At 37.6% G+C, this 13,352-nt stretch overlaps 1 protein-coding gene across 29 annotated transcripts in view; it reads right to left on the reverse strand.

The window, feature by feature from the left end:
- UBE3A (ubiquitin protein ligase E3A) overlaps positions 1 to 13,352 on the reverse strand; it is a 97,818-nt gene that overhangs the window by 23,458 nt on the left and 61,008 nt on the right. For 13 of the 29 annotated variants that reach the window (XM_070053548.2, XM_089309218.1, XM_089309219.1 and 10 more), the window contains 2 exons: positions 7,942 to 8,243; positions 780 to 2,047 (listed from right to left, as the gene is read on the reverse strand). In XM_070053548.2, the coding sequence (XP_069909649.1) occupies positions 780 to 2,047; positions 7,942 to 8,243 (1,570 nt within the window). The remainder of the gene's footprint in view (positions 1 to 779; positions 2,048 to 7,941; positions 8,244 to 13,352) is intronic. The other 16 variants (XM_070053554.2, XM_089309228.1, XM_089309229.1 and 13 more) reach the window with 2 other exon arrangements.

Genomic DNA, 13,352 nt, shown 5'->3' on the forward strand with positions numbered 1-13,352 from the left:
GAGACACTAAAATTTATATTTCCTATTGAGGAAAAAGTAAAGAACAAGAGGCATTCCAACTAGAAAAACAGGAAGTACCTGAGCTCCCAGTATTTTCTCAGCTCAATGTCCTGAGATTTGATTGAATATAATATTCATCACTAAATTTCTAGAATAGGTGGTTTTTCCATAAGTTTCAAGACCCATAGTTTTCACTATGGATTTCTAAGTGAGTTGAAACTGTTTAGCAATGTCTTTAAGGTTTTTCTGACTGGCCTAGTGGGGATCCAGACTTTTACTAGCAACATGTACCAACCTGCCCATAGTCATTTCATGAATAAAGTTCACAATAATGTAACTGTGTATTTTCTATGACAAGGAGTTTTTGAACACAATTTATAATGTGATGGTGTACTTACAAATGTAGTCATATCTATACTTATTATTTTGTGTCTCCACATTTCCCCTGTTCCTGTATTCTAGTCTTTTCCCAACACTTCTGAATGCAGACACTTTTAGAATTAATTTTCAAGATTTAGAACACCCATTATATTTCAGAGAGAAAAAAATCATTGTATAAGACAACAAATACTTTGTAGAACACATTTATAACCTTGCAAAAGAGCAAAAGCACACACCTTAAATCCTTAACATCAGAAATACCCGTGTGTTCCTGTGATATATGACACTTTTATTCCAAATAGTCACTTGCAAAATGAATTCACTGGGCTCCATCAGAATACTCTCATCATTAGTTTGTTTTTAAATTAGTATTGATTTTAAACAGCAGCCCAACTTACCCGGACAAGTGCATCATCTATGATATGGTCACGTCTGACTTTGAGTCTCAAATATGGATTCAACTGCTGTCCTTGAACTAAGCTGTAGAGAACAGTGATTCTTCGTTCACTGTACATGCGAATTCTATTGTCATAATATAATCCCAAATTCTTTGTGACAGCATTCAATATAAAGGGACATGTCATAAAAGAGAACTTGTTCTCTGTTTCTACTTTGAAAAAAGTATAATCTTTATCCATTTCTAGAACATCATTCAGTGGTTCATTAATAAATTCTTCAAAAGGGATAAGTGGTTTTCGACAATCCAGAGTTTTAACACCAAGTTCAGTTTCCAGTGGGTCCACCCGAGGACCTTTCTTGTTTCTTCTTTCCTCTCCCAAAAGCTCCTGAAGTGTCAACTCACTGGACTCAGGGATGGGTTCTTCATCATCTTCTTCATTGTGATTTGTGTCCACATCCCCTCCGACTACATTTGCATAGTAAACCATTTTCAAGCACTTGGAAGCAGCAACAATGGCATCATCATCATTCACCAGATTTCGACTGTTAAATTCATTGCTTATGACTTTGTAAGTAATAAGCTGCTGAAATGTTTCCATCATTCTCCGAATCTGGTCTGCACTGTATTTAGACCACAGTCTAATCAGTTTTCCTTGGGCTGCAAGGGGTAGCTTGCTCATTGCTTTGCAAAATAATGGCAGAGCCATTTCCAGATATTCAGGACTGTGGAGATTTCTATTTTCCATTACAATAATAAACAAATTCAGATAATTAGGATCTCGGGAGTATACATTGTGATATGTCAAATCACATTCCACATTAGGTGACAGATATACAAGTGCATTGAGAAAGGCAGTTTCTATTTTTTCATTAGAGAGCAATCGGGTATAGACCCTTCTAATGGCATCAATATCCACAGACACATCATCCGGGCCTAACTTTTGTAAATTGTTGTCTCCCTGTGAACTATCACCAAACCTTGAGGAAGATGCTTCTGAATCCTCTTCCATAGCAGCAGCAGCAGCAGCAGCAACAGCAGCAGAACATGCAGCTTTTTCCTTTTCATCTTCATCCTTGTCTTCATCCTTTCCCTGAAGAGATTTCAGTTCTTCCTTCGTGTGTTGTTTGACTTTCCGAAAGCTCTGGACCAATGCCTCAGCATTTGAAAAAACTCTTCCAATAACACGGATTAAAGGTGAATAATCCTCTCTCTCTCTACATAATTCAAGAATTTCATATACCAAATCTTCAGTTAGGTATGTCACATCTACAAAATTAGAAGAAAAAAGCAAACACTTATTTTCATATTGTGTATTTGTTTACTTAGTCATTATAGGTTATAGTAAAAGAGTCAAATGTTTTGACTAACACTCAGAATTCTATCAAAATATACTTACCTACTTTTTTCAAATAACTACCAATATCAACAGCCTCAACAATTAGTTTACATGCTTTCAATAGTATGTAAACTTTTTTTTTTTTTTTTTGACAGGCAGAGTGGACAGTGAGAGAGAGACAGAGAGAAAGGTCTTCCTTTGCTGTTGGTTCACCCTCCAATGGCCACCGCGGCTGGCGTGCTGCGGCCGGCGCACCGCGCTGATCTGATGGCAGGAGCCAGGTACTTATCCTGGTCTCCCATGGAGTGCAGGGCCCAAGGACTTGGGCCATCCTCCACTGCACTCCCTGGCCACAGCAGAGAGCTGGCCTGGAAGAGGGGCAACCGGGAAAGAATCCGGTGCCCCGACCAGGACTAGAACCTGCTGTGCCGGCGCCGCAAGGCGGAGGATTAGCCTAGTGAGCTGCGGCGCCGGCCTAACAGTATGTAACTTTTAAAGCCCACAACCGCGCAAATTTTCTACACAATAAAGGAGTATGTTAATATGTGGCTTTAATTTTAAAAATGAACAAATGTATATGTTCACTAACCACAATATGCCTTTTACCTAATCATAAAGCAGAAGCACTATTATCTTTTTTTTTTTTTTTGGTTACTGTTGCTATTCTTCAAATGCTAAGATGGCCAGGTTCAAAGAAAGGTTCCTTCAGCACCTTCTTAAAAACAACCTTGGACCTCCATTTCTATGTATTGAAACCAAGCTGGAGGCAGGTGTTTGGCCTAGTGATTTGTCCCCAGACAGCATGTGGGACATCTGCATCCTATACCTGAGTGCTGGATTTCAAGCCCTGGCTCACCTCCCAATCTAGCTACATACTAATGCACACACACTGTGGTAAACAGCAGGTGATGGCTTAAGTACTTCCCTCCATGGAAACAGAAGACCTATACTGAGTTCTTGGATCCTAGTTTTAGCATGGTCCCATCAACTCCATTTCAAATATTTGGGGAGTGAACTAGAAGATGGCAGCATTCTCTCTCATAAATACTAAAAAAATTTATAACAAATTGGTTCTTTTTGGGTCTTTCAAGTTTATTCAAGGGTGACTATTCTGTGGGTAAGAAGAGTATCATTCTCAAACTCTGAAGATGAAATTGCTATCTGAAAATAGAAATCAAGTTGGAATAAATCTTAAAGTAATAAGTAACAGTTTTTGAGCAATTAAAAAAAAAGCTAGGAAAAAGGCCATTTCTGAGCATACATGTAAAAGAGGGCATATGCAGTCACCAAAGTCTATTTGCTCTTCTTTCTAGGCATAAAAATGGATCACATTTCCTAATTTTCCCAGCTTTTTGAAGCCAAGGCTTTCCCCATTCTGGGTAATGGAACAAAAGGATTTTATTTTAGAAGAAAAAAATAAATGATCTATTTTGTTTACTACATTTCTAGCTTGGGGAGGGCATTGTGGACCACCAGGTTAAGCCATTGCTTAACACATCCCATATCAGAGCTCATGAGATCCTACTTCTACTTCCTATACAACTTCCAGCTAACTCACCTAGGAGACAGCAGTTAACAGCCTAAATATCTGGGTTCCTGCCACCCACAGAGACACAGAGTTCCTGGCTCTTGGTTCTGCATGACCAAGCCCTGGCTGTTGCATCTATCGGGGTATGAACTAGCAGCTGGAATCTATTTTTCTCTCTCTTTCAAATATATAAAAACTTATTTTTATAAGGAGGATACAGATCAAGCATAAGAAATAACCTTAATCTATTTTCATCAAGAGACTGGTAGAGTTTTCATTAAATCAAATACTTAAGATAATTTTAAAGGCACTCTGACAATCCTACTTTACTGTGCCAAATAAACCTTTATAAAAGTCATGCATAACATGAAGTTTCCCCTATTTCCCTATACTCATAAGTAAGCTACTCCACTGTTACAGACACAGTAATTATATCTTGATGTTTCACATCATTATCATCTTCAAAACTGTATACCATTCATATTTGAAGCGCCCAAACAAGTTCGAGCAAACCAAATTCATGTAAATGTTAGGGTCCGAAGAACTTTTAAGTTCTAATTTTATTTTAAAGATTTATTTTACTTATTTGGAATGCTGAATTACAAAGATAGAGAGGGAGAGATTTTTTTAAGTTTTATTTTATTTGAAAGGCAGAGTTACAGAGAGGCAGAGCCAAAGAGAAAGAAAGAGGTCTTCCATCCACTGGTTCAAACCCCAGATGGCCTAAACAGCCGGAGCTGTGCTGATCTGAAGGCAGGAGCTTCTTCCGGGTCTCCCACACGGGTGCAGTGGCCCAAGCATTGGGCCATTTCCACTGCCTTCCCAAGCCATAGCAGAGAGCTAGATCAGATGTGGAGCAGCTGGGACTTGAACCAGCACCCATATGTGATGCTGGAACTGCAGGTGGTAGCTTTACCTGCTATGCCACAGTGCAGGGCACTAAATTTTCTATCTCCTAGCTCACCTCCCAAATGGCTGCAATGGCCAGGGCTAGGCTGCCATGTGCAGCATCAGCATCCCACATGGGCACCAGTTCAAGCCCTGGCTCCTCAACTTCCGATCCAGCTTCCTGCTAATGTGCCTGGGAAAGCATTGGAGGATAGCCCAAATGGTTTGGCCCTTGCACCCCATGGGAAACCCAGGTGAAGCTTTTGGCTCCTGGCTTTGATCTGGCTCTGCCCTGGTCGTTGCGGCCAATTGGAGTAAGCCAGCAGATTGAAGATCTCTCTCCTCTCTCTCTGTAACTCTATTACAAAGAAACAAATAAATTTTTTAAAAAAATGTGATAAAAGAAATGCAAGCTACTTTAAAGAAAACAGAACACAGGACTGAGGTTATTAAACATAACTAAATATATTTTAAATGTAAATACTTCATAGTCCCTGATTAGTGTCAAATAAATGTTTAAATTATCTGAAATTCTAGCTTCAGAGAAAAAGGTCAGGGACAACTACAACAAAGTTGTTTCATATTATGAAGCTTGTTTTTAAAACAATTATTATCCTCTGGGAAAACTCCCTTAATATTTTCTATCAAAGGTTGCCACTGCTCCTTTTGCTGGTACTCCATTTGTGTCTGCATCCTTCCAGTCTACTTTGTCTTTATTTTTGTCACTGGGTTCTTTCACAGCTTATCTAGGCCCTTTATGATTTAATAAAATCAGAGAGAATATGTATGGTTACAGAACTAACTCTTTAACTAATTCACGGGGCCAGCGCCGTGCTCAATAGGCTAATCCTCTGCCTGCGACACTGGCACCCCAGGTTCTAGTCCCGGTCAGGGTGCCGGATTCTGTCCCAGTGGCTCCTCTTCCAGGCCAGCTCTCTGCTGTGGCCCGGGAGTGCAGTGGAGGATAGCCCAAGTGCTTGGGCCCTGCACCCACATGGGAGACCAGGAGAAGCATCTGGCTCCTGGCTTACGGATCACCGCGGTACACCAGCCGCAGGGGCCATTGGGGGGTGAACAAACAGCAAAGGAAGACCTTTCTCTCTGTCTCTCTCTCACTGTCCACTCTGTCAAAAAAATAAAATAAAAAATAAATAAAAATAAAAAAAATACTAATTCGCAGGTTTGTTTTACTAAGAATACATAGATATCCTCTGTCAAACATCAGTAATATCTCCTCGAAAAACTGCTTCATTATTTTAATTGGAAAACACTATGGAACGTTCCCATAAAACAATGCAAAAACCCTATCAAATTTTCTGAAATTTAATATAAAATTTCAGAAAATACCATAATATTACACATATATATGTTAGGACATAAAACCCTTTGTGTCCTAATCATCAAATCATAAGGTTGTTAACTAAGACCGGCACTGTGTACAGTAAGATGACCTATCGAGTTACACATCCTCCGTTGACATGTCCTACTTTACTAAGTGATTCTGACATTCTACTAATCCTACCTAGAATGTACCAAGTTTAAAACATTAAACCAAGGCAGGCGCCGCAGCTCACTAAGCTAATCCTCCACCTGCGGCACTGGCACCCCAGGTTCTAGTCCTGGTTGGGATGCCGGGTTCTAGTCCCAATTGCTCCTCTTCCAGTCCAGCTCTCTGCTGTGGCCCGGGAGTGTAGTGGAGGATGGCCCAAGTCCTAGGGCCCTGAACCCACATGGGAGACCAGGAGGAAGCACCTGGCTCCTGGCTTCATATCAGCGCAGCGCGCCGGCCGTAGCAGCCACTTGACAGGTGAACCAACGGAAGGAAGACCTTTCTCTCTGTCTCTCTCTCTCACTGTGTAACTCTGCCTGTCAAAAAAAATATATTAAACCAAGTTTCCAGATATATGTATAAATTAGTTTAAAATCATTACAATTAAATATTCATAAAGTTTGGGTATCGATAATAAATGCATTCTACTGAGAACACATTAAATGAAGAGATATTTATAAATTTACCTCTATATTTTGTGATACAGAAGTGTGTGTTCCTAAAAATACTCAATCTATAATATAATTTTGCATTTAAGAAAATTTATGCAAAAGCAGAGTTTGGGGCAAACAACTCAGCAACAATACAACACTGTAACTAGAGCTAACAAATATGATGATGAAATAAAAAAACTCCTACTACAGTTAAAGCATCTTTAATTCCTAACAGAAATACACTATAGTAAATACTTAACACTGGAAGAAAACAAGAGGAAGAGATAAGAAATAAGGCCAAAACTTTATGTAGTCGAGCAAAAAACAGGGGCAGGAGTATAAAGACTAGGAGAACCACATACTAAGCACCTCTAAGATGGGAACAAATTAAGTACACTCCTCCAGAGGGGGTGCATTTAGCTTTGCCAGTACATTCTACATTCAGTTCCTGTTAGATTGTAGGTGCAAAGTTCCTGCACAAATATATATAAAGGCAGTCTACGCAGCTTTCACCTTGTATATCCTGACAAGATTCACCTATTTTCCATAGTGTGTGAGCTAATTTACAATATGAAACTCTATCTTGAGCAACAAAGTTGTGTAAATTTATGAAAACAGCTTTATTTGTGGAAACAGAAGATACAACCCAATTCTACATCATTAATTCACTTAACATGGATTCAAATAATGTTACTGAAAATTTTAGAGGCATTCTCTTACATATGTCTTAGGTAAAAAGCCTTCTGTCTTAAAACGCAGTTGCCTCTGTTGCTGTTCAGCCTTGCCAATCATTTAGAAATTTGATTCCTGGGGCTGGGCGTGGTATAGCAGATTAAGCTGGTGCCCTCCATAAGCACCAGTACTGAGTGGCAGCTGCTCAACTCTGATTCAGCTCCCTGGCTAATGTGCCTGGGAACGCAGTAGAAGCTGGCCCAAGTATTTGGGCCTCTGTCACCATGGGAGATCCAGTTGGAATTCTGGGCTCCTGTCTTCAGCCTGGCCCAGCTCTGACCATTGCAGACACTAGGGAGTAAACCAGTGAAATAAAGATCACTTTTTCTGTCTCTCCCTCTCACTCCACTTTTCAAATAAATAAAATAAATCTTAAACAAAAAAAAAATCTGATTCTCTTATTACTAATATTCATTACATTCACTGTGAGGGGGGAAAAAGCTTGGAGTTTAGGATTGGTAGCTTTAAACATTTTGAAATCCACAGGTAGGCCTTTTCATAATGTGCACTTTCCATGATCTTTTTTATTTGGAAGATTATTGTACTTCTATCCTTTTAACATAGCAAAAGATCGGTTCTACTACACTGTGATGTCTTAATGACACCCATTATGGGGCAAAACAAAATGCGCACATTTAAATCTGCAATATGGTTTTCCACCAACAATTCTCAATTAAAACTAAGACATCTTACCTTTAAAATCAATTCGAGGTCCTTTTCCTTCCTTCTTATTCATTTTTATCTCAGAGTTGTTAGGGGCACCTTTCGAGTTCTCAAGGTAAGCTGAGCTTGCTCCTTTCTTGGAGGGATGAGGATCACAGAGTTTTGCATTAATCTTATAAAGCTCAAGGGCTTTAATAGCTGCTGCATTGTTATCCATACGATGAAACGTTGGACAGGAAGCACAAAACTCATTCGTGCAGGCCTCATTTCCACAGCCCTCAGTTAACTGATGGTAGTAGCGTTCTATTAGATGCTTTGCAGCTGCTCGCTTCCTGTACCAAACATTCAAACAGTAAGCACAGTGATTAGTACAGCTCTCAGGTACAAAGCTCAACATATCATCATGGCAAAAGTTAGTAAAGCACTGAGGTAATAAATCTGTATATTAAGATGATATGTAAAAGACAGAGATCTACTATTTACTCACAACTATTAACTACTGATACAATTGATAAATATTTTCAAAGAGACCATGATAAAGAATGGCAATGCTTATTGAAAGCACAGTTTTAATAATGGTTTCCTTTAGTTAAAAAAGAAGGGACTTGATGTTATATGTGGTTAAACTGCTTAACACATTTTGTTATTTTATCACCTAAAAACTAGCACCATGAAAATGAGGGTTCATTACAAGCATCAACCCAGTCTTCCTTTAACTAATCACAATTTTATTTCTACAGTTCATAAATACTTGATTTGCACTTAACACAGATTTTGTATCTAAATGAAATAATTTTTCCCAATTATCAACCATATGGGAGATTTAAAAATAAATTTACAGATGAAATATCAAAAGTTAGTGCTATACTGAAAGAAACAGGCTCCACAATAAACTTACAAACCCAAAACTTATCATTAATCTCTTCATTAATTCCTTCTCATAGGAACATGTAATCTTTAAGTTCCTTTTGGGCAAAATCTAATATTCCTCTTACTTTGTGAACTTAAAGTACATTCCAGCAGAGCTACTGAGAATATTGAGGAAGGATTATTTCATCAAGAAGTTGGGCTACATAATCCATTAATATGGGTTATTCAACTCTAAAATGCTACTAACTGATGATATGATATCATAATTTAAGTAGTCTACTGAATTCAGAGAAACTAATTTATAGGTTTTCGGTCTGGTCCAAAATTCACAAGCATAGGAATAAAAACTATCAAGAATCAAATCTCTTAAAAAAAAGAAAGAAAAAGAATTCACCTAATTTAATTCTCTAAAGAGTTTTTCAACTATCTAAAACATAAAACTAAATGGCCAATAGCACTAGAGTTTACATCTTGTTAATCAGGAGAACTCAACAAGATGGCAATTCAGTAGATAATGGACACAAGTCCAATTTTTTCTCAAAAGAGCACCAAGATAGACAACAAAGAGTAATCATTCAAACACATTCAAGCCATTCTGGTGCTTATACTTTTGAAATGTTCCATGCAATGTACCATTCGTTGCATGCAAATGGAGAAGAAAAACCCACAAAGCACATTTAAAAACTGCACAAACATGACATAATATTATATGTAGCTACTAACAACCAATTTTTGAATATTAAAAATTATTATTCCTACAAAATAGGAAAATGACAACACATAAAAGAAGTGAAATATAAAATCTAGAACGCTTAAAATATATATTGTTATTCTTCAGTAAAGAAGGGGATTTCCCTAATAAGAAAATAAATGAGTATTTCTTTTCTGAAGTAAATGCATAAAAAGCACCAAAACCCTCAAAAATGGGGGCTGGGTTTGTGGTGTAACAGGTCAAGCCACCACCAGCAACACAGGCATCCCATGGGTGCAGGTTTGAGTTTCAGCTGCTCCACTTCCAATCCAACTCCTTTATTGTGCTTGGGAAAGAAAGGTAAGATGGCCCAACTCTTTGGCCCGTGTATGTACATGGAGATCCAGATGAAGCTTTGGCCTGGCCCAGCCCTGACCTCTGTGGCCATTTGGGTAATGAACCAGCCAATGGAAGATCTCAATCTTGAACTCTCTATCTCTATAACCAGGCCTTTCAAATAAATAATTAAAAAAAATCAAAAATATAAATATCACATTAATTACCGATTTCAGTTGTAGAAAATAAAAATTATACAAGGATCTGGGGAAAAATCAGCATGCTCAACAAAAGGGCATTATTTAAATGATTTGATATGAATTGAAACAATAAATAAAAAATTAGCAATATCTAAATTTGGCAAAAAAAAAAGTCTTCCTAATACATCACTAAATTGACAGAAGTCAGTTACAAAGTAGTAGGTTATTATTTCAAAGTGTTAATAGTCATTTTTCTCTGGATGCCATGATTTTTAAAAATTCGTCCTTTTTGTATTTTTTTCTATGATAAGCATGTTACTAGTATATTAAAAGTTAATCAACATGAACAGAGAAAAATACAGCAACTTCAAAACTTCATGATTTGAAGCACCCCAAAATTTACTAAAGTATCTTCATGATTTTAAAAGTTTACCAAAGTCAAAATACTATAGCTATTTTTCTTAATAAGAACCATCACATTTTATCCTAAAAAAACCAAAAAAACTTCTCATATACATAAAACTTCTATATACAATGAATAAAGAAGTATGAACAGTAAAAATACACTAAGAAATTAGAACATCTGCGCTAGGTGTTGTCAGAGATGCTTCTAAGTAACTATAAAATTCTGAGCAAGTAATTCTCTAAGCCTCAATTTTCTCATCTCTAAGAATCTTTTCATTGGTTTTACATTATAACTTATTCTAGTAACAGGGAGGTGGTCAAGAAACCAGTAGAAGTGGCTAATGACATTAATGACCAACTGCCAGGCACTCTGACCTACACCATCTCATGACCTTGAGGATTATCTTCACTCTACAGCCAAAGAGAGACACCCTCCCCCCCCAAAAAAAAAACACCTCAAGAAATCAAATCAAATCTTATATTACACAAAGGAAAGTACAGAACCAGTACAGTTCAAGAATAGTTCAAACGTTTCCCAGTATCAGAGTCTAAGTTGCTTCCACTATATTGTTCTAGAAACGCAAATTCACTTCAAAATAGATGCTTTCTGACATTGGCAGTAATGTCTATGGGGGAAAAATCCACAAATAATGTGCATCTGAAAAAAAGTACAAAACCTTCCAATACATCATAATTTGAATCTCATATGTATACAAAGAACCTGGTACCATAAAAGTACACTAAGTATCTTGAGGAAATGTTAGCATTATACTCTGTAAAGTAATGTATTTCTAATTTGTTGAAAACCTATATGCTAGGACTTTATACTCAAATTTTAGCTAGCAGCAAACCTAACAGTAAAAAGCTCTTACTGGGAGGCCAGGCTACCTAAATTCATATGCTAGATCTGCCTTCTACTATGTGATCGTAAATGAATTAATTAACTTTTCTGTGTCTTAGTTGCTTCATCATTAAAATGGTAGTATAATCAATATAATAATCATGGTCTGGAAAACCAAACGTGTTAATACACATAAGGTAATTAGAATACCGTCTGGTACATACTAAGCACTATGTAAGTGTTAACTGCTATTATTGTAATTATCATCCTCACTAGTACATGAGTTGGCAATATTAACTTAGTAGTCCTCAGAAGAATTACATTAACAAATCACAAATCTAATAACAGATCTGAATCCAGGGTTGATTCCAAAATTTCAGCTTTTAATACTACTAACAGAAGATTTAAAAGTAACCCTTTAAACTGGTAATATTTCTCTGTCGCCAGTTTACAAACAGCATCTACACTGATGAGGATGAAAAGGCCACACTAGAATCTCCATGTTACTGGACAAACAACCATATTATACATTATTCTTTGTTTTCTTACCCCAATGACATTTTGAATATTTAAGTGTAACCATATTGCCATCTAATTTACAGTATATGAAAATATTAAATCCAGAACATATTTTGGAAACTTTTTACACTAAAAATTTTTAATAACTTTCATGATTAAAAGTAATTACTGTAAAAGATGCCAAATTCACCTATTACTTGTATTTTAATACCTCACAGACAGAATTTTTTCATTCTTAAATACAGTCATTTGGGGAATCAACCAGATGACTGAAGATCACTCTCTGTCTCTCCCTCTCACCTCTCACTCTGTCATTCAAATAAATACAACTTAAAAAAAAAAAAAAAAAAAAAAGATGCTGTTTGGGCACCTGCATACCATCCAGAGGTGACTGGTTTCATGCCTATGCTCTAGAAGGCAGCAGTGAAGGGTCAAGTACTCAGGTCCCTGCCATCCAGTTGGGAGACCCAGCCAGTTCTTGGCTCCTTGTTTCAAGCTGGGTCAGACCCAGCTATAGCAGGCATCTAGGCAGTGAGTCAGTGGGTGGAAGATTTATATGAGTCTCACATAAATATTTTTAAAGATTATAATCAATAAAACAAAAATCTAGTTCTTAAAAATGACAAACAAAATTGACTAATTTTTAGTTGATCAATAAAAGAAAGATGACTCAGGGTAGACATTTAGCCTAGTAGTTAAGACAATTGTTAGGATGCCCATATCCCACAAGGGAGGTAACTGGATTCAGTTCCCAGCTCTGGTTCTTGATTCCAGCTTCTTGATAGGTTCCTAGTATGCACTGGTGAAATCTCAAGTAGTTAGGTTCCAGCCACCTAAGGGTAAGATCTGAAATGAGATCCTGTCTCTTGACTTTGGCTCTTCAGCCAATGTGGGCATTCAGAAAATGAACCAGGGGATCCTGCATAAATAAATAAACAAAAATTTTTGAAGACTCCTATAAATAAATAGAGTTGAAACATATGTTACTGACATCACAGAAAGATAAAGGATCATTAGAGTATAAGGGAAAATAAATACCAACAAATTTGATAACTTGGAAGAAATGGTCAAATTCTTGGACACTTAAACATAGTAAAGATCTAGTCATAAAGAACTAGAAAGCCTGAACGTAACAACAAAAAGGAACAAGTTTGAATCAGCACCAAAAAGTCTTCCAGCAAGGCAAGGTCAAGGATGAGACTGCTTTACTGAATTGTTTTTAAGATTCCAAAAAATAAAAAAATTTTTCTGAACTCCTTATATGAGCTCAGCCAACACAATGCCGACACTATGGGGCCGGCACTGTGGCTTAGTGGGTAAGGCCACTGCCTGCAGTGCCGGAATCCCAAATGGTCACCGGTTCGAGACCCGGCTGCTCCACTTTTGACCGAGATCTCTGCTAAATCCTGGGAAAGCACAAGATGGCCCAGGTCCTTGGGCCCCTGCACCCATGTTGGAGACTAGAAGAAGCTCCTGGCTTAAGATCGGCCCAGCTACAGCTGTTGCAGCCATTTGGGGAGCGAACCAGCGGATGGAAGACCTCTCTCTCTCTCTCTCTGCCTCTGCCTTTCTGTAACTC

This window comes from Oryctolagus cuniculus, chromosome 12 (assembly GCF_051225735.1).
Source record: "Oryctolagus cuniculus isolate XC-2025 breed Fujian yellow rabbit chromosome 12, ASM5122573v1, whole genome shotgun sequence".
Classification (NCBI taxonomy): Eukaryota; Metazoa; Chordata; class Mammalia; order Lagomorpha; family Leporidae; genus Oryctolagus; species Oryctolagus cuniculus.